The 21,888-nt window shown below is 40.9% G+C and overlaps 3 protein-coding genes across 3 annotated transcripts in view; 2 read left to right on the forward strand and 1 right to left on the reverse strand.

The window, feature by feature from the left end:
• The window catches only part of CCDC73 (coiled-coil domain containing 73), a 92,799-nt gene that overhangs the window by 3,276 nt on the left and 67,635 nt on the right, over positions 1–21,888 (forward strand). The gene's annotated exons all lie outside the window — the stretch shown is intronic.
• PRRG4 (proline rich and Gla domain 4) lies at positions 8,526–14,465 on the reverse strand. Its single transcript, XM_033062381.2, has 5 exons — positions 14,360–14,465; positions 12,034–12,197; positions 10,709–10,757; positions 9,882–10,017; positions 8,526–9,171 (listed from the first exon to the last, which is right to left on the reverse strand). The coding sequence occupies exons 1-5, from the start codon at positions 14,463–14,465 to the stop codon at positions 8,943–8,945; spliced, it is 684 nt and encodes a 227-aa protein (XP_032918272.1). The 3' UTR covers positions 8,526–8,942.
• Positions 15,093–15,916, forward strand: LOC116997525. Its single transcript, XM_033062380.1, has 2 exons — positions 15,093–15,764; positions 15,815–15,916. The coding sequence occupies exons 1-2, from the start codon at positions 15,145–15,147 to the stop codon at positions 15,891–15,893; spliced, it is 699 nt and encodes a 232-aa protein (XP_032918271.1). The 5' UTR covers positions 15,093–15,144; the 3' UTR covers positions 15,894–15,916.

Consider the following 21,888-nt stretch of genomic DNA (forward strand, 5'->3'; position numbering starts at 1 on the left):
GCAGTGGTAGTGTGCAGCCATGAGGAGATGACAGGAGGTTTTACTTCTGATGATGAGATGTCTTGGCTCATGGTATATTCCATATGGAAATCTTTAGAGTCCAGGAGTGCACTCTGCAGACAGCGATGGGCTCCTCTGCTTGTGTGACACTTTCACCAGAATCAAGCCAGCTCTGTTGCAGAACTGTGTGAGCTAATACACACTACCCCTTAGTGAAACTTCCTCCTTCTCTTTAGATTATTCACTGTTACACAGTGCTGAATGGCAGTATTGCTTTTTGAGGTCTAGTTACATGTTTAGAGTGAACATAAACCAAATGAAGTGCAGGATCAAGCTAACAGGTAGTTGGCAGTTTTCTGTGATTTTATCAATTAAAGCAATATATCAATCACAGATCCAGGGCCAAAATCATGCTCCAGTTCATGATTGACATCAATGTATTTGTAACTGAATTATCTATTTATTAACTTCTTTGTTGCACCATGTGCTAGAATTATTATATGTGTTACCAGAAAAATGTCAGCCAGTGTTTTAGTTGAGTGGGATTGTTTTTTATGTTGTATTTCATAGAATCATAAAATAGCCTGGGTTGGAAGTGACCTTAAGGATCATCCAGTTCCAGCTCCTCTGCCATGGCCAGGCACTGCTTCCACAATCCCAGGTTGCTCAGAGCTCCATCCAACCTGGCTTGAAACACTTCGAGGGATGGGGCAGCCACAGCTTCCCTGAGCAACCTGTGCCAAGGCCTCACCACTCACACAGTAAAGAATTTCCCCCCTAAATCTAATATAAAGCTCATTTCATTGTAAAGCCTTTCCCCTTGTTGTGTCACTACCTGCCCTTGTAAAAGTCTCTCTCCACCACTCTTGCAGCCTTCCTTCAGACATTGGAAGGCCACAATTAGGTGACCCCAAAGCCTTCTCCTTTCCAGGCTGAACAATCCCAATTCTCTCAGCCTCTCCTTGTACAAGAGGTGCTCCATCCTCTAACCTTGGCAGTCTCTGGGCTCACTCCAACAGGTCCCTGTCCTTCCTGTGCTGGGAGCCCAGAGCTGGATGCAGAGCTCCAGGTGGGATGTCAGGAGCAGAGCAGAGAGGCAGAGTCCCCTCCCCTGCTGCTCTCACACTGCTTTGGATGCAGCCCAGGATGGGATTGGTTTCTGGGCTCCAAGTGCACATTGCTGGCTCATGTCCAGCCTCTCACCCACCAGCACCCCAAGTCCTTCTCTGCAGGGCTGTTCTGGATCTGCTCATCCCCTGGATGAGCCTGGATTGATGCCAGGGGCTGCCCTGACCCAGGTGCAGCACTAGCACTTGGTCTTGTTAAACTACAGGAGATTTCCATGGGCCACTTCTTGAGCTTGTCCAGGTCCCTCTGGATGGCATCCCATCCTTCAGGGGTGTCAGCTGCATCACTGGAGGCTGGGATGTACAAGACTGGCCATGCAGAATGCTACATGATATGTTACAGCTTTAATGGTGTAATGGATGTCAAAATACCAGGACAGTACCTCTGCCAGTCCTTGTGCATGGGGCAGCTCAGGTGGCTCTTCACAGGGCCAGCAGTTGCTGCCTGTGCTTCTGGCATCCTTTTTACTGCAGGTACAACAAACCTGGCTCTATACTGTCTTTCCAATGTCTCTGTTCTTTCACAGAAAACATTGCTCCTGTACTTCGCTTTTCCATAAAAGATGATGTCTTGTTTTGGTCTTGTTCTGGCTCTTCCTCTGCATTTAGGTGCCAAAATATTTTTTCTTCCTTTAAGTGGCTTTCAGCTAAACCTGTAAACTGGCTTTGCAGCAAAATTCTTAGTATGCTTTAGGGTAATTTTTGTTGGACTGAAAAGAATCAAAGAATAGTCAGATGCACATGCTGGATCAGCAGCTTTACCTGTTGTTGATGGAAGAAAGTAGTTAAAGGCAGAACATGCATTTAATGGTGCAAGTCTGAGATCACAGCTTGGTTGTTGCAAGTGGACAAAAAGGATTGTATTTCAGCACATAACAGTACTTTATTTTAGAACTATGAATCTTCACAATTGTTTGGAAACAGTGTTTTGGACACTTGAGGATATTTTTCAAAAACCAATGTTTCAAAAATAAAACAATCAAATAACTTGAATGTGTCTAATCAGCTGAAATTTGAAGAAGTTCAGGCCAAAGCTGAATTTGGTCTGATATATCAACACGTTGTGGAAAGTGCACAACATAAGATTTCTGCAGTGCATGTTTCTGTTGAGCACTGTTGGACAGCTGCACATTCTGGCTGCAGCACCTTTGTGCAGGCTGTGGCTGCTGCCAGCCTGTGGTATCCTGCACGAGCAGGAATGAGTGAGTAGATCAGATAGGCAGTAATAACACGAATCTTGGTTAGGCTTGTTATTAATCACTGACTGCGTTGTTTGTTGTTGTAATTGTGATTCTGACCAAAGCAGAAAATTGCAGTTGCTTTAATAGATTAGATTTTGCATTTAATTTGGCACGTGGCCTTTTTAAACATAAAACTAGGCTTTAAATATGTGTGAATAGGGATGAGAAGGTTCCTCTATCTTGGAACCTCACAGCAACCTCAGAACCTCTCCTTCTTTGAATTTCTTCACTGACATTGCTCTGTGCATTTATTTGAAAACTTGAGTATATGTACAAATAAATGTAGTAAAATCTTCAGAACTAATTTTGTTGAGTTTTGTTGAGCTAAAGATGATTGAGCTGGTAGAAAGCTCACTGCAGCAATGAGGTGAAAGGTTTTGTTTCCTTCATGTTCCAAATCCTCCTGGTCATGTGCTTCCACTTCTTCCAAGGTGCCACCACTAGCACTTGTGTTGCCTCAAGCCACCCACTCTTGATAAAGCTGTCTGTGTTTTCACTGGATGATTTATGAAGGGATCTAGTACGGATCAGAACTGGTATAAGGTAAGTGGGAGAAATGTGCAGTGGCATGTAGGGAAAAAACCACTTAAATAAAACCTTTGATCATGAACAAATATATTTTTAATAGGGAATATTTGATTTTAACGCTTACTAGAAGATATTTTCCTTTGTATGATATCAATGCTGGGTGTTTAACATGATATATTGGATGTTTATGTATTGGGTACTTGCTGATCTTTAGAGAAATTAAACTGAAGCTTGAACTACTGAGCAATCAGAGGAGTTTCTTGTTTCTCAAATGAAGCAGGCACTGCTTCAGAAATTAAAACAAAGCCATTTCAAAACTTATGTTTAACTGCACCAGTTTCTAGACTGAAATATTTTTCCAGGTGCTTTGAAGTCTGTCTGCCCCCTCTAAAGTGTCAGCTCCTGAAGGCTCCCAGAATGTAGGCAGCAAGATGTCCTACTACTTCAGTGTTTCAGTAGTCTAGGTGCTATGGAAAAGAGCAGGAGTGAAAGAAGGAATTGTTATCCCAAGACACTTAATGAGAATGAAGCATCTATGCCATCAGTTGTATTTCAAATATCTGTTCAGCTGACTGGTTAAAAAGCTTCATTGGATGTTCAAATATAGGAGGAGGTTTGGGTAGTCTGTGGGGAGCTCAGCTCCTCTTGTATGGTTGGAAGAAAAAGCACAGTTCTGACTATTTTTTTCCAGAGTGTAAATCAAGAGTGCCTTAATTTAGTGAAATTCACTGTGCTCCATGTATGTTCTGTCTAGTTGGCCTCCTTCCTCTGTGAAAGTTCATTCACACTGTATCATGTGTGCCTCCAATTCAGACTGAAATCACCATTACTAAATGAGGAACTCCTTCTTCCTGCCTTGCTTTTGCATGCCTGTTCTGGTCCTCACTGGAGGGATCTTACTTCACTACCCCTAGGAAAGTGGTATTTTTTGGCCATACCATTGTGTTAAATCTTCTCACCAAAGGCCTGACAAAAGTTAAGGAAGATGGAAGGGTTGACACCTGGTGAAGTTGGCTTTTGTCTTGAAGAGTCCATCGTCAGTGCCTGCAGTTCATGGTTCAGAACCTCAGATGCTCAGGTAAACTGGAGCAGTGGAGCAGGAAGATTTTGTCCAGAGTAGAAATTGCCAGTGTTAAAGAAAACAAGCCATGACCCTTTTTCTCTACCAATAAGTGCTATATGGCATGAGGAATCACACAATAGTAGAATAATTTTGATTGGAAGGGAACTTTAAAGGTCATCTAATTCCAATCCCCTGCCACGGGCAGGAACACCCTAATGGATGGAGCCTTATCCAACATAACCTTGAATGTTTCCAGGGATGGATCCTAAAGTTCTCTGGGCAACCTGTGCCAGTGTTTCACCCCTCCTTATGGTAAAAGAAAAAAAATCTTCTTTGTATCTAGTCTAAATCTGCCCACTTTTAGTTTAAAACCATTAAGCTGCTTGTCCTGTCACAACAGGCCCTGCTAATAACTTTGTCTCCATTTTTCTTGTAAGCCCCCTTTAAGTGCTTTCAAAAGAGGGCATGTTGTTACCAATCAAAATCAAAAGAGTTGTCAGAGGTTTTTTTATTTTTTAATCACGGGCTAAATTAGCATTTTCTCTTTCACAGTGATTAATTTATATAAATGTTTATTTGGAAATTGTTTTACAAAATAATGTAGAGGCTTAAGCAGAGCTTAAAATATTGCTATCCATCACCCAAAAATGACAGCACTTGAAATCAGAGTTGGAATTAAATACAGCCAGTGACAAGTGCATTCAAAATGTTCTGACAGATGAGTAGAAGGAAATATGTTCATAAGATTAAGTAACTGTTTATACAGAAATGACTGGAAATAGGAAAAAAACAGCTAAACAAAGAGCAGGTTATTTGAGAAGATCTCCTTAAGATTTTTGAGAGGAAAACATATGCATGTTCTTTATTGTAGAAATGATAGTGATAAATTTGTAGTGACAGGAATTAATTGAAAGACGTTTACAGTGTAGAAAGACCAGGCTTGAAGTGTTTGAAAATGGTTTTTTAACCTGGACTTTCCTTCCTGTTCTCAATACCATATTGAACAAGAGAGGATAGCAGCAGTAAAACTGATGTTGGCAGGAGAGACTGTGGATAGAAAAGTTTGGTTTGGTTGCTGGGTTTTGGCTTATTTTATTAGTTTGATTGTTTACTTAAAGTTATAAACAGTGTTGCTAATAAGCTGTAGGTAATAAATTCATCTTGTTCACAGCTGGTAATCTCAGGAATGATAAGGAATTTTGCTATGCTTTTAAAATTTCAAATACAACTTTTAAGGGCAGATCAGACTGAAACATTCTAGTTATTAGAAACGGGCATCACTATAACAGTAGAATACTCTAAATTGCGTTTGGCAACAGCATTGTGGTAAATAAATTGGCAGAGCATTATACTTTTTATTACCTGAAGTGATCTGTTATCTCATTTTTTGCTCCAGTCCCAGTTCAGCTGAAGCAAATAAAAACCTTGCCATAGACTTTGACAGGACCAGAATCAAATGCTTCACAACTCACATTTTTGTGAGCTGAGGAAGTGCACTCCCATGTGGTACTTTGGTTTTGCTGTTCTAATTAATTCACAAAAACCCCAGCAACCCCCAAACTGTAAATGCATAACAGATAGATCGCATAGCAGGCTTTCTTATTGCAGCAGGAAGCAGGTTCAGTGATTTATTTTTCAACTGACACAGCCAGAGATCACTTTCCTTACACTTATTATTTGCCCTAATTAATAAACTGTCTTATTTTATAAAAGGTTGCATGCTGTAATCTTCTGTGATGATGAAAAGGCTGTTCTGGAAAATTGTTCAAGGCAATGGCTAACAGCACTCCTAGTGACACATTTAAAACAGAATATGTGTGTTTACCAGTGTTTTATTTAGACATTTCTGTTTGCAACTGTCATAGTAGATAAATCACTTGAAATTCTCTGTCCTTCCTAAAGGTCCTGGAAAGAAACACCAAAATGATAACACCGATAATTTACATTTCTATGCAAGTTAACTTGTTGCTGCTTTGCTCCTCAAAAATCTTCTTCTTCCTACTTAATCACAAAATGCTTTGGGTTGAAAGGGACCCTCAAGATCATCCTGTTCCAAACCCCCTGCCATGGGCAGTGACACCTTCCACAGGACCAGGTTGCTCAGAGCCCCATCCAACCTGGCCTGCAACATTTCCAGGGATGGGGCAGCCACAGCTTCTCTGGGCAGCCTGTGCCAGGGCATAACCACCCTCACAGTAAGAATTTCTTCCCAATATCCAATCTAACCCTGGCCTGTGTCAGTTTAAAGCCATTCCCCCTGGTCCTACTGCATGGCCATGCAAAGGCCTCTGAAGTACAAGTGGCTTGCTGCTTTATATATTCTAATAGCAACTCCATTTTCAAAAGAAGCTACATGTAAAATTTGAAAGTGTGGCAACACTTCTAAATTAATAACTCCCCATAGTCTGTCTCGTGTTTATTTTCCATTAACCCTGTTGAATCATGAGTTTTAAAAAGAGACAAGATACAAGGTAACAGTGGGCCAGGAGTCAGTGTATGAAAGGAGGAAAACAAACACAACCCAAACAACTGCCATTCAAAGGAATTTTCTCCCTCTACAAGGAGAGGTAAGTTAATAGTGTATTCAACTAAATTTTAAACTTTGCTCCTTCTTTGTAAAAGGCAGGATGTGTCTTCCAAATTATCATGCTATCTGCAACCAGTGTTGGAATGTCAGTCCCTGCACATTTTCAGGCTGTAAGGTGCAGACTTATTACTTGAGTAAACTTGAGTGTGTTACTCTACTGGAAGGGCACTTTACTCTGCCCAAAGCACTACACCATGATGTTTAATAGTTACACCCTCAAATTTTTTGATTGATCATGAAGGACAAGATTTTTGTTTGTATTGCATGGAATCAGTTGCAAATAATTTGTAGGAATAGTAGAAAAATCAAATTTCCAGTGGTTGAAGGAATTCTGTACAATTTCTGTAGTGTATTTAAAATGTGGCTTTGCCAGATATCTGTAGTAACACTAAAGAATCTCTGAATGCTCACAAGCCCTGTGAAATCCCTTTTCTTGAAAGAGTTCCTGTCAGTGCCATTAGTTAATAGTTTTTGAGTCCCAGGAAAAATCTAGGTAAAAGTGTGCTGTAGAGCTCAAAATGCACATTAAAATTTTTTAAAACTTTTAGCTAAATGAACGGGAAACATGGGAGAATATTTTTGCAAACTTATGAATGCACAGCTTCTTGTAACCTTGTATTTTGATTGTCAACAGTGACCTCACACAATTAATTTACTTCAGTCTTACAGAACTTCAAGAACTTCAAAATACTTTTACAAGTAGGGCAAAAGTGAATTGAAACATCCCAGCATGGGGATTCCCCCATCTCTCAACAAAGAAAGAAGCTGGAGGGAAATTTGTGATTCGCCAAAAGCCAAATTTGATGAAGTTTTGTGAGCAGGAACACCAATGGCACTGCTATCAACTGCATTGCATATGTTTTTCAAAGGGCAAGGCTTCATTGTGTAGCATGCCAGTGTACCCTCTTTATATTCCAAGATTTGCAGTGTTTTCATTATTACAAAGACATTTACAGATTGAAAATCTCAGACCAATTTTCTGCATCTCACTCAACAACACTGTAGCTTCTAGTACGTTAAAAACAATAAAATTCAGTGAAATATTTCATATTCATTTCAACCCTTAATCCTTTAACTTACAAAGTGGATTATAGGCACCAAACTGAAATACAATTTGCTGTTGTCAGCATTGACTCAATAAGGGAAGAAAGGGGGAGGTGTTTCTTCTTAAAAAACTTAATTGTGTGTGCCTTAACTGCACAGCCACTTGAAACAAGAAAACAGCCTGACATGTTTCCTGTGACACCCTCTGCTACGGCATCCTGTCATAGCAGGAGGAAGGCAAGGGACACAAGTGGTGGGCAGCAATGTGCTCAGCAAGATCTATAGGCTGCATAATGCTGGGGTTGATATTTTAATAAGATGTAAAAATAATGATGGCTACAGCTGTAGATACAGAAACTGTCTTGACACAGTGAACCAATCACTCCCAGAAGTTCTTGACTCTTGGTTTTTGATCAAATATGATGTTTTATTCTACTTAAAGGAATCATTTTGTCGTCCTGTAGCGCAAGACACACTTTAAAGTGCTTCTCAGGGGTAGTTCAGTTTGAAAGTTAAATGTCTCTCTCTACTTTTCAACTTTTAAACTATGAAAGAAACATCAGCTGTGAAACCTGGCTAGCTTTTTAAAAAGGGACAAATCTCTAGCTTTTTGCTCAATATCCACTGGCCCACAATATTCTATTTACTCCCTTTGACCTGGTGTTGACTGTTGAACATCAAAACAATTTGATGCAAGTGTACATTGTCTGAATTGGTAGTCTGCCATGTAAAGAATACTTCCTTTTGATGCAAAATTATGATCATAAAAATATAAAAAATTAAGTCGTGTGACCAGCAACATCTAAAACAAACCAGTGTAATCCAGTAGCAGTACCATATATATTTGTATATTTGAAAGATCAAGTCATGAAATGATTTTTGCACTCAAATCTATTACAAGAATAAATAGAAAAATCACCCAGCAAAGAAGGGAATATGTCAAACAACAAAGTAGAGTTCTTATGGTGGTTTGAAGTATGAAGTCACAAAAATTGGTTAGTGTCAATATGAGCAATTAAAATACTGTTCTTTCTGAAGAAAAATAAAATGAAACTATTGATGAAATATCAACAGTTTGATGGGATGGCTCATATGGAAGAGGGCAGCAGTACAAGACTTGCTCTTTATGCATTCTCTCCCCTTAGCACAGCGACTTTGTGCAAAGAACACTCCTGCAGCCTTTGCAACAGGTGACCTCTTTTCCCAAATGGGAACTCCACTCATTCCTAGTTATCCAAAAGATCTTTCACATTTCTGTAAATCATCTTGCAATATGCAAGGTAGCCCACACTTTTCCAAAAGTATGTTATGTTCCAGTAATTCCCCCCCTCACCCCAGCAGGAGGTTTGTGCCTAGGGGCCAGGAAGAGACATGGACTTGGTGAACAGCCGTGCATCCCTGGGGGGCCCTGGATAAGGGGGTGGGGGCACATTGTGCTGTCCATCTGAAGTGACTGCTTGCTCATAACTGGGCAGTCCTGAGTCATCAGCTCTGACAGGAAGGGGGTTCAAAGAAAACTCCTCATGCCTCCTGAAGATGTTGGCTGAATTGCGTCTTCTGCTTCTCACATAATCCAAGTACCTAAACAAACATGACAGCAGGTAAGTGGAAACTTCTGCTTTAAAGGGAAGCAAGAAGATAAAGTCTTAATCATGAAATAAACAAAACCCCAAACAACCCAAAAACCCTCCCACAAGAGAAAAAAGCATGCCTGCAATGATCACAAAGACCAGAAGCCAAATACTCTCTCCAAACCACAGGGTAAGAATAGCTCAGTGATGTGAAATTTATAGGGAAGAGAAAGCACAGAATCCTCTTATATTCCTTTCAAGTTTAGGACAGAGGAGAGGTCATGACTAGACACTGGGTAAAAAAGCATTTCCTCCAAACTGCTTCATCATCTACTACTACAGCTACTTCCACATGCCATGAAGAGCATAGAGCTTATTTGAAAGCACCAACAGAACACATTAGACTTCCTTTTGCAGGCCACACCCACTAAATTTATTCTGTCATCTTAGTAAGAATATTTCAAAACAGAGAATACACACACACAATAAAAAAATAACCAAACCCAAAGGTCTGGGTTTGCAATATTGTTTCAGGTTTTTGTGTCATTAACTGCTGCTGGTGCTCACTTAACTTTGCTTCTAGGCAAGTAAAAACTAGAACTTCCACTGGATTTTCTGAGAATACCGTCAGACCAACCCATGGTGATATTTAAATGCCACTCTTAAGCAAGAGTTTGTTTTGGTGTGTGTTTGGGCTTTTTTAGCTGTGAAATTCCTTACCCTGGTGGCTGCCTTGATTTGCATCTGCTCTTGCAGCAGTAGAAGATAATCAGTGCTATTATAACCAGCAGTACTCCAGCAGCAACCAGGCTGATGAGCAACCCCGTGACGTTAATCTTTTGTAGTGCCTCATCACCTGGAGAGAAAACATTGCTGATTTTCATAATCTGTTCTTTCCATCTACCCAGCCTACAGTTTACACTGTAAAATACTACTTTTGCACTGCTGTAAGGCTGTTCCTTCCACAAATGTCTAACTTGCTGTAAGAAGCAAGTGAATCTGTGCGACATGAGCCAAGAGTATTGTTCACAGTCAGCTTAAAGCAGAAGGGAGTTGATATCCCCATTTCTGTACATGAAACTGTTGAGATACCTTCCAAATATTCCTTCATGTACTTGTGACCTTGATCAGGCTGTAGATCTTTCCTCAAGTCCAACTGACCATTTTTTATAAAATATATGGCATCAGACTACTCTGAGCCTAAATCAGGCTGTTAACTATTGCTGTTAAATAAATGGGGGGGAGAAAAAATGAAACCAGCCACAGAGAGCAGCCACAGAATTACTGCAAAGTTTACCAATTGTGTAATAAAGAAATGGTCCAGGAAATCACAGTTTTTACCCACAGACCTATAATGGATCCCACTTTAAGATGCTTCAGTTTTATTGTATCAGATAATTAAATATATTTGTACAGTTCACTGTGATCTTCAGTAAAAAGGTAATTTCTGATTTCTTTAAGTGAATGCATGATCTATTAAGAATGTACACCTTTTATAACAACCAGAAAATATTGCAATATAATAAAAAACTAAAAAGATGACTTACCTATTTTTATTTTAGGGCCTTTAGTTGAATAGTCTTTCCAAAAATCCATCTATAAAATCAAAAAAATAATCAGATTTATATGAGATACATGTATGACAGGGGTACTGACTTACATTTAATATGGTACCTTGGGCAGAATTTAACAATGGCATAAGCAAAAATAACTCCTGCTGAGAGATTTGTATTTACTCATCCCATGATATTTTTCTTCTACAACTTTGCATTAAAATTTCTCAGATCCCAGTTGGTAAAAGAAAAAAATGTATTTAATCGTCCAGTGTTACCTCATATTTCTGCCTGATTACAATAGAAGTTAGGTTATATTCTGACACCAAAAAAAATGCTACAATTAATTTTTGCAAATCCCTACGAAACACCACTTGTGGCAAAGTTACATTCTTAAGATTCCAACATTTGCATGAACAGAATTTATATCAGCTAGGAAAAATAGTGGCATTCATTTAAGAGAAAAACTTTTATGTTGTATGACCATCAGGCATTAAATGTGTTGAGTTATACTTTTCACTTTTGCTACCTAGCAAAAGACTCCAGCAAGATTTCAGTGTAACAATTGGACCTTTTTCTTAGGAAAGTGTTAGCAACATCAAGCTAGCACTTCCACCTTTAGAACTGGGGTGTACTCCTTGCTCTTTCTGCAGAGCACACCTAGAGTCACAAAGAGATTCTTGCTGCATGTGCAACAACCAAACTTCAGACAATCCTCACATTCCTCTATTGAGCCGAAGGGTTTCTTATAGTTTTTTTATATCTATATATCTGCATATATCTACATATATATATGTAGTTCCTTCTCAGCTATGTCTAGGTAGGGAGTTAGAGTATGATGCTATAGGAATACTCAGCCATAGCTGACCTGCAGATTTGCTCCATACTGGCCTCTTAGAAAACACTTCTTTGGCATGACCCAAGGATTAAATCAGCCGATTAATACAGAGAGCATGTGAAACATTTAAATTGGAACCTGAGAAGTTACAAAAAAATCCAGAAGTCTGAAAATATAGAAATATCCACAAGTGGGACTTCTGAAGCTTTGTTTCTATTTGTTTGCAGAATTGAAGTCCACATCTAAAGTCTTTAAGACAATAATACATTTTCAAGTGAATTCAATGTGTATCTAAAGCAAGAATCCCATATAATTGAGATATCTACTTTTAGAACAAAATATGTAGTCATCTCCAAGTGCTGTGTTAGAGGAGTTACAGTATTTGTGTACAATAACTTATGTTACAATAATTTGTGCACAAAAGTAAGGTTATTGAGCCAGTAACCTCCCTCTCTATATTAAATGCAATTTGAACTGCTACCGTTTTATCAGGGTCTTCAAAAAATTCTCTTGCTTCTTCATAATTGCACACTTCTTCAAAGCACTCCCTTTCCAGGTTATCATCTGTGAATGCTTCAAAATCAAATCTGTTGTTCAGAAGATGTCGTCCAATGAATAAATTGGCTTCCCTTGCAGATGCGAACACTAATGCAAAAAAAAAACCAAACCAAAACAAAACAAAACAAAAAGTTGATTTAAAACAAGTTAGGAAGGCTAAACTTGGTATTTTTAAAGAATGGTAAAGATTTTAAAGGAGCACGTTGGGATCATTTCTTTCCCTAACATACCAGGGAAAGAAATATCAGTCTCCTCCTAAAATGTCTTCTTCACTACTCTCTAACTATGTAACACAAAATAAATGTATTTGCCTTTCTCATAAGCCATCTCAGCTATTCCTTATCCTGGCCAAGAGAATTTGATTGTCATGAGAACTGTTGGGTCAAGTTTTGGTGTGCCCCCTTCTGGGATGTGAGCATCAGTTTTTACTGGAGCTCTTAAAAACAAAGTAATTGTCACGTAAAACAGAATTCAGTCAGATCCAAACACCCTGACTCAGTGAGGGAAGGAGGCAAGGGTGGGGGAAGGAAAAAACCAAATATACATTTATCAATATTCTGGTATATGTAAGCACCAAATTGTATTTACAGAATTTAGTTTTTAAATCACATCAGCAGACTCCCATGCATTCTACAGGTGTTCTCTTTTAGCAATCATGGCACCAAGCTTTCTGCAAAGGTGCCATATTGCCAAGTTTATTTGTTTTAAATTTGTCCATGATATGAATTTTACTGACAACATGCATTTCTGAAGACATTTACTTTTTCTCTTCTTTTGTGTTCCATGAGGCCTCATGGAGTAAGTTGTGAAGTGAGATTCCAGAACAGTGAGTGAAATTATAGAAGGTTTTGGAATACAGGAATGTATTTCCTCACTAGGCACTTTCCATAGTCAAGTTTTAGCCTGCTCTTGCTACAGTTTCTTATGTAAAAAAAAAAAAAAGTTATGGGACAAAACTAGGTTTCTAGTGAAAGCCTAATCTATGTCCACAATATTCAGGCTATTTGGTTGAGCAAAATGACTAGAGAATTATTTTTGCAAGTGTAATGCAGAAACAGCATTGTTACATACCAAGCCAGATGGCTAAAAAAGGAGATGAGATTCAGGATAAAGTTATTCATCTACAAATTAGCTTTGTGTTCTTGTTAGCCTGTTTGGCAGGATTATCACATTGCTCTGGAATTTTCACCCTAATAGTTACTGTTAGATCTTGCAGAGGTATTTCATAACAATTTGCTCTCTGAAAACTGAGAAAACTGCAGCATAACTTTCATATTGGTTGTTTATTTCTTTAATGTTATAGTATATTTAAGGAATATGACAGCAAATATTTATAGAATTTGCATACTGTTGCACTATGTACTGAAGTAGCTGCACATGTGCACACGCATTTGTTTTTGTTATTCTAAGGCAACTGCAAGAAAATCTAAGCTTAGATTATTTATACTGTATCTAAAGAGTAACCTGAGAAAAGGACTTAACAACAACAAAAAGCCAAAACCAAAACCAGTATTTGAAGAATGAAACAGATGGATTTGAATTGTGTCCTAAAGGTGAAGGATCTGAATGCAGTTTTGCAGTCCTTGGTTTGGTAAAATAATCCACACAGTTTTAGGATGCTGAGCATTTAATTAAAAATGCAACCACGTAATATGCTCAGTAAAGATTATTTGTTTTTGTACAAGTTTCTCTCCACTTCTCTCCCTCCACAGGGAAGAACTGCAAAAGCTGCACTGTGCTTATCTTTCCAGGTGTTGTATTGAGAGAAAATACGAATTTCAAAAAACAACCAAACAAACCCTTTCAAATACAAAGCAATTTCAGATATACAAATGCAGCTGTGATGTGCTCAAATAGTACCAAACAATACTGTCTTAACACAGCTTTCAAACTTTTTGAATTTTGATATTACTTAAAGGATTCTGGTTGTATCAACCACAACAATCCCAGAGGCCTGGAAAAAGTTCAGCTGTCCCAATCTGCACTTACTACTAGATCTGATGTATACCTGATATTAACACCAAAGTCAATTAGCAATCATTTCAGCTGGAGATGTTAAAATAATCTGAAATTAAGCATAAAACAGCTTAATTTTTTCATAAAGTAAAAACAAAAAACCGTCAGACAACAAAACCACAGGAAAAACAAAAAAGCAAAAAAAAAAACCAAAAAAGCAAAACCAACTAATTAAAGAAGCCATAGTTAGAAATAGTTTTGGAAAGCACAAAGTCACGTTAAAATTAAGTTACCATCTCTCCATTCAGGCTGTTTCAAGTTACCTAACCTCCCAGCGCAGTGAGGAAAGGCGAACCCCGTCCCGTGCAGCTGACACAGCAGCACCAAAACCGCGATCATGGCCGGGATCTGTCAGACAGAAACCAACGTGAGTTAACCAAGAGTGACAGCGCAACCCTCGGAAGTGGCACCGATGAACCCTGAGTGAATCCTGCCGGTGAAGTCACCTACAAGCACCCACACGCACTGCAGCCTAATGGGTCCCGTGAAGAGACACCGACCCGAACTGGTCCTGCCTGTCTCTTGCGGAGCTCTCGTTGTGTAACACCGCACAGCTCACCGCTCTCGCCGCCTCCTGCTCTCCTCTCCCGGCCAAACAGAGCAGGCAGCCCGAATTGTCGGTGAATTGTCGGGGAAAGAGCCCCCGCAAGGTGCCCCAGGCAGGCTCTGAAACTGCAGAGCTACGCCTTCGCTGCCGGAGGAGGTAATAAAATCTCCCCGATGGGAACAGGTACAAAGCTGGTTTGGTCAGAGGCATGAAATGAACCCGTAACTCTGCACGGTGGAAACGACGCAGGTGGAAACACGATCTGCGCCCGAGGCGGGGACGTGCGACAGCCACCCGGGGACATCGCCGGGGGCTCCCCCGCTGCTGCCCGGCTCCCGGGGGGAGCAGGGCCATGTCCCGGGGAGCACCCGCGGATGAAGGAGCATCTCATCCCGCTTCCCAGCGCTGCCCTACCTGTCCCCGCGGGATCCGGGCGGAACGGCTCCGGGCCAGCCTCTCCGGGGCTGTGCTATGGGATCAGGAGCTGGGACAGCCTCTCCGGGTTTGTGCTATGGGATCCCAGTGGATCAGGAGCTGGGACAGCCTCTCCGGGTTTGTGCTATGGGATCCCAGTGGATCAGGAGCTGGGACAGCCTCTCCGGGGCTGTGCTATGGGATCAGGAGCTGGGACAGCCTCTCCGGGGCTGTGTGGTGGGATCCCAGTGGATCAGGAGCCGGGACAGCCTCTCCGGAGCGGTGCGGTGGGATCAGGAGCAGGGACAGCTCTCCGGAGCGGTGCGGTGGGATCAGGAGCTGGGACAGCCTCTCCGGGTTTGTAGTATAGGATCCCAGTGGATCAGGAGCTGGGACAGCCTCTCCGGAGCGGTGCGGTGGGATCAGGAGCCGGGACAGCCTCTCCGGGTTTGTGGTATAGGATCCCAGTGGATCAGGAGCTGGGACAGCCTCTCCGGAGCGGTGCGGTGGGATCAGGAGCCGGGACAGCCTCTCCGGGTTTGTGGTATAGGATCCCAGTGGATCAGGAGCTGGGACAGCCTCCCCGGGGTTTGTGCTATAGGATCCCAGTGGATCAGGAGCCGGGACAGCCTCTCCGGAGCGGTGCGGTGGATCAGGAGCCGGGACAGCCTCTCCGGGTTTGTGGTATAGGATCCCAGTGGATCAGGAGCTGGGACAGCCTCTCCAGAGCGGTGCTGCAGCTCTTCCTTCCTGGAAGGGCGCGGCGCAGTCACGGGGCTGCTCCCCGGCCGCCCCCGCCGCGGTGAGGCCACCCCGGGCGGGCACAGAAACGCCCCCGGAGCGTGGGCTGAGGCGGCTCGGGGAGCGCTGGGGCCGCAGTGCCCGGGCCGTCCCTCGGGCTCTACCTGGGCTTTGTTTCCAGACACCTGCCCGGGCCCCGGTGCGGCGTAGGCAGCAGGTCCTTTGTGCTCCTGCAAATCCCGTCTTCTGTTAAGCCGGACTCTTTGTGCCCTGGCTCAATGGCGGTGTGAGGAGCTGGCTTTGCTCCCCCGGAGGAAAGCGCACGGGGCAGGGTGTGCCTCCCCAGGCGGGCTTGGCAGGAGGTGCTGCTGCTCCACGGTTACCTAAGCACTGACCGAGTATCACAGAGCCTGGCCTCCACCAAGCTTTCCGCGCTGAAAGCACCAGGCAGTAGTTTCACACATGTGAAAACATTTTTGTTTTGCTTTGGGTTTTTTGTTTATGCGTTTTCCTGTTTGGTTTTGTTTGTTTGTTTGTTTGTCAGTGACGGTAAACCTTAACCTGACAGGCTAAAAAGGGGCTGAAGCGGTTCCCTGAAATGCATGAGGCTGGTTTGCACCACGAGCTCCCACCTCCTTCCCAGAGCAGGGGCCAGGCTGAGCACATGGATCTGTGTCTCTTTGGGCTTCTCCAAAGGACAAGAGAGAAGCAATGAAGCACTTCACATCTGCTGTAAGGATGTGTTTAATACTGCGTGTTGGAAACATTAACTATGTGAAAAATGTTGGGATAGGCTGGGTTGGGTTAAAAGCTGCACACCAAAGAAACTCTCGGGATAAATGAGTGGAATGATTTTGCTACTAGGAAATCCAGGGACTGACAGTGATTTGTGTCTGTGCTTGCACGCCTCCAGTAGTGACTTTGGATTGTATTCTTTATTTAAGTGCTGGGGTGACTTGTGTATACAGAAGTAGGAAAGAGTAGAATGAGGGGGTATTGGATAACACTAGTGGAAGTGTTCAGAAATTCCCTAGAGAAAACCAGAAACTTCTGATATGTGAAAAAAAGGAGAACTGTTCCAAGGAATGATGACTGTAGTTAAATATTTACTTTATGACATCAACACGCTGCCATTTAGAGGCACTTGATGAATATATAACTTACTAGCTAGGATGATTCTAATGCTTTTTAGCTGGTGGAGATCTCAACAGAAAATTCTGTATTCTGTGTATGTGCTTATAACACAGTGGAGAACTAAGATAAGGATATTTTAGGAAAAAAACAGTATAGGTTGTTTATAACCTAGGTAATGCTAAGGAGACAAGAATACTTGGCTGCTACTTGTTGGAAGGCAGGAGAAACCACCATTACTTTGTAAAGGGCCTTACAGCTTTGTCGAGTGCCCCTCTACTCAACCCCTGAGCTCCTAGCTGAGTGTCTCAGAGAGGGTGGTGCCAGCAGTGAAATAGCTGCTGACAGCTGCAGTGCAAGGGCATGAATGTACAAGGACTCTGCGGCGCATTCAGGTGTAAGTAAAATACCTGCATGCCAATGTGGGAACTTCTTTTGTGTCGTAACAACAGCTTTGTGTGAGGAAACTCTGCTGTACGAGTAGCAGGTAATCTCCATTCTGCTGAGCCAGTATTGTGTATCACTGCTGATAGAGGGGGGAAAAGATTTTTGGAGTTGCTCAGGTATTCCTTCCGGGGAGTGGATGTGAATTCACCCCCTGGCCCTGCCCATATCCGCCAAGCAGGCTTCAGAGGGACGGATCAGCCCCATCCGAAGTCTCTGCTGGAACTGACCCCTGCTCTGAAGATGGAGCAGCAATGCAGGGAGAGGCCCTCAGAGCTTTAACACTCATCAGTGGTTTCCCAAATGTTTCTGACTCTGCAGCTTTTAGCAAAAGATTTTGAAGTGTCTTCTGTCTGTGTGTGCATGGGTGCTTGTGCAGGTGTGGTGCAGCTTTTTCAAAACCATGTGACACAAAACCAGTATAGTTTATTTATTCTTGAGATGTAACAAAAAATATTTAATTGTTATACATTGGGCAAGCAGGACAGCAAAATCTTTTGCTTTGGAGAAGACTGTGACTTTCTCCTGTGTGTTCCTGTGAGCTCAGGGGTTCCAACTCTTACTTGAGGATTGGCAGTGAATTCCCACTCAGGATGGCTACACCGGAAAATGGGTGTGTGAAAGCTTATGCTATAGGTAGTAGAAAGAAGTGTGCCTGAGTTCTGGTTTGTTCTGCAGATCATAGAAAATATAAAGGTAAGTGAAAAAGGGTGCAGCAAGTGCTTGGGATAAATAGAACATTTCCCATGTACATGCAGTTTTTAATCTGGCATAGCAGGAAATAGCTTTTGCACATAACTTTGCTACTTGTGTAGTATTTTTTCAGGTGAAATAGCTTTGATTTGCAAGTTGTGTGATGAAGATGCTCAGAAGGATGGAACTATCAATTAAGACATTACTTTCATCAACCTCTTCTGAAAATACCAGTATACAGTATATAATTAAAATATTCTGAGAAGAGGAAAATAGGAAATTAATTTATATCACTTGTTTTTAACATTGGGTGAATATATAATTCCTGTTTCTAAAAATATCTCTAAATTATTTACCATACTAGCTAGTACACTTATTTACTTGTATTTTAGAACTTCACTTGCTGTGATGTTTGGTAAAACGTTGGAGAAATTAAATATGATGTTGCTGAGTTGAACCAGGACTGTGTATCCCCCACAAAAGTAAGATGGTACCAATCTAAGATGTTTATTCACTGATCATTTGATTTTGAATATACTGATTATTTTGCTGAAATACTAATTTACTATTCAGGTATGCATTTCAGTACAGTAAAGAATAATATGCTTTACTGATTTTTGATTAGGAGGACTTTGGATCCATAATTCAAGTAATAAATCTTACTGTTCAGTTTCTTATGCAGTATTTATCAGTTGATTGATAATGAAATGACACAAATGTAATTGAGAATTACAAATCCTCTCACCAAGGATATGTGGAGCTGTGTGTATCTAGTCTGTTCTTTGCAATGGTTTATTTGATATCCTGAATCATATGGTATAGATTTGTCCTTTACACAGAACTATTTGAAGTTCTTATGTTTGTTAACCTAATTTCTGTCCAGGTGGCTTGATTGAGGAGTAATGGTCTTTTGTTAGAGGTAATTGAATGTAACAGATTTTAACTATTGGTTTTCTGCAGTTAATATCAAAGGGCTTTGACTATCATATTCAGCAATAAGCATGTCAACATCTGGGATCCCATTCCACACAGTACATGCAGGAGGGGAGGGTTTTTCTAGACCAGGCCATATTTGAAAAAGAAAACTTCTTTTTTGGGTACTCGCTGGTGTCCTTTACTACTTCCTGTAGAATGCTTGTTTCTTCAGTTAAATTGGCTGGTCTATTAAAATACATGAACAATTGTATTATGTTGTTTGATGTTGCAATAGAGACACTTGTTTCTCATGAAGAATAGCTGAATCTTTATCCACATACCTCATATTTATGTGATTCTCAGAAGGCACCATGTTTAACTGGCCAGCAACTCATTGAAACTCAGTTCATTGGTTGGGAATGGCTAGTGCACATCTCCATCAAACTTTTCTCCTTCTAGATATGTTTACATCCGTAATCTCCTGGAAAGAGGATGTTTCACACAGGTAGAATCTCTCTTTTTGCAGGTGCAAACTGTCTTACAAGAACAGATTGTTATCTGATTCCCACCGTACTATTCTTTTCTCACAGGACCTTATCAGACCAGCTTAGCCAAAGGAACAAGGCCTGAACCATGTTTTACCAAGGCCCTTCTTTTGTGAGTTTTTATCTATATGTAACAGTTTGACACAATCTCTCATCAAGTAAATCTTTACTTGGAATCAACATTACTATTTTAATGGCATTATAGTAGTATTTTAAATGTGCCTTGGATTCAGATGCACAAATCACTTCATTTTTAGCTAAGGTGATTGCTTCATCCCCACAAGGCGTGATGGAGTCTTTTAAGTGTTCATCATGAGATTCTTTACAATTAAAAATTGAATTTAGCTGATTAGCTTCTGTGGAAGTTGTTGCTTTTCTCCTTCAGAAGACTGCTAGTGATTTTTCCAATTGAAAAAATAAAATTCTGGCACAAATATCCTATGACAGTGTAGGGGGAAAAGCAAGAAACATGAAAAAAATAGGGGTTTAGTAGCAAAATAACTAGGATTTTAGGGACTGGTTGATAGACCAATGTTAGTTGTTAAGTTTCAGGCATGAATTTTCAAAAATATTTTAAGAAAGTAATTATTACTGCACATTTTAAATATTTGATTATTAATCACTAGGCTGTGAGATAATTTGTATTGGCCAGAAATAATCATAGACACTTGTAATAACACATAAATAACAAAAGTACTTTTAAATGCAATTAATAAAGTTGGCTACTGTTATAATATTCTAACCTTTATGGGAAAGTTATTCAACTAAAAATGCTTACAGATGGTCAGTAAAAACTTTTCAGGGCTTAGCTTTTGTATTTATTAGTATTGTTTTTATTATATTTATTGCTATTATTTATTTATATGTATTTATTTTCCAAATAAATACAAATGCAGTTGCCTTTGTATTTATTTGGAAGGGAATAGAAATGTCACCAGTGCTGAAGGGGACACAAACACCCAGTCTGATTTCAGTAACGGGCCCAGTGCTGTCAGCTCTGAGAATGTCTAACAGGATTAAAATTCTGCATTGTCAGTTGCTCAAATTTTTTTTTAGATGCAGCAGGTTTCTCATAGAAAAAAAAAAAATTTGGTCTTATTAAAAACTATTAGGTTGTGAGACTTCTACAGAAATACCCTGATGTGAGCATTCCACAAAATAGTTTTGGAAAACTGTCACCTTAAATTGGTTCATTCAAAAGCTATATGGTCTCAAATATGTGCATGGCAAAAAAAAAAAATCATGTCAAAACCTAGCAGAGTGATGAAAATCTGCTTCTGGCTTTTCTTGGTACAGTTTTGTTATGCTTTGGCGAGTTACTTCTTGATCAGTGAAAGGAGCCCATTTGGGTTTGGTATTTGAGGTCACTGGGCAAGGACAAAAGCTCTTGGGCAGCCACATGGATGAGGGGAGGATGTCCAGGAGCTGCAGCCAGGCTCTCTGCCCAGTGACAGGACCAGAGGCAGCTGGTACAAACTGAAACACAGCAGCTTCCTTCTGGATGTAAGGAATTTTTTTTTTTTTTGGCTGAGGAGGTGACTGGGCACAGGGTGCCCAGAGAGGTTGTGGAGTCTCTGTTCATGGAGATGCACAAAGCTGGCAGTAGTGTCCCCACAGTGTCCCCTCTTGGGGCGGGATGGACTCAATGCCCTGACCTCCCCCAGCCTCAGCCATCTCTGATTCTGATACTGTCTTCTAGCAGAGCCCAAGCCTCGATGTTTCCACTTTATCTCAACTTTCTGAGGTCTGGGCTTTGTATTTAGCTCCTTAGCTATTTCTGTTGCACTCCCTTGTTTGCCCCGTAACCCATTTCTCCATGGAGCTGAGATCTTGCATTCCTTTCCTGGCTCACAGCAGAGGGAGCTGTGTGGTGGCCTCTCAGCTTTCTCCTGCAACACTTCCATTTACAATTTGGAATGTTCCTGCCGAGGATCTGTTATCAAAGCACGGAAGACAAAGCTATGTCTTGGAAAGGTTTAATTCTCTAACAAAACCGAGCTTGTGAGTTGTCTGTAGGTGAAGTGATGCAGCAGCACACTGGCAGCTTTGGCTGTTTTATTCCTGCCCAGATGCAGCAGCGATGCAGCCTCTGACGTGCACTAATACAAAAGATATCGGTGTTTCTATTATACTTGGCATTTATTGTGGTAACTGTGGAGATATATTTGTAAACTTTATGTTTGTTGCTGTGATACGGGCAGTTTCTGTCTGCTAGGGTTTGGTTGATCCACAAGGAACTTGTTTGTGATTGTGGGAGAGTTGCTTGAGGATTTATGGTGAGAAAGGGATTTTTAAGTTTTTGTTAGACATGTAATCTTAAAAATTCAATTTA

The sequence above is a fragment of the Catharus ustulatus genome, chromosome 6 (genome assembly GCF_009819885.2).
Source record: "Catharus ustulatus isolate bCatUst1 chromosome 6, bCatUst1.pri.v2, whole genome shotgun sequence".
NCBI classification, from domain to species: domain Eukaryota; kingdom Metazoa; phylum Chordata; class Aves; order Passeriformes; family Turdidae; genus Catharus; species Catharus ustulatus.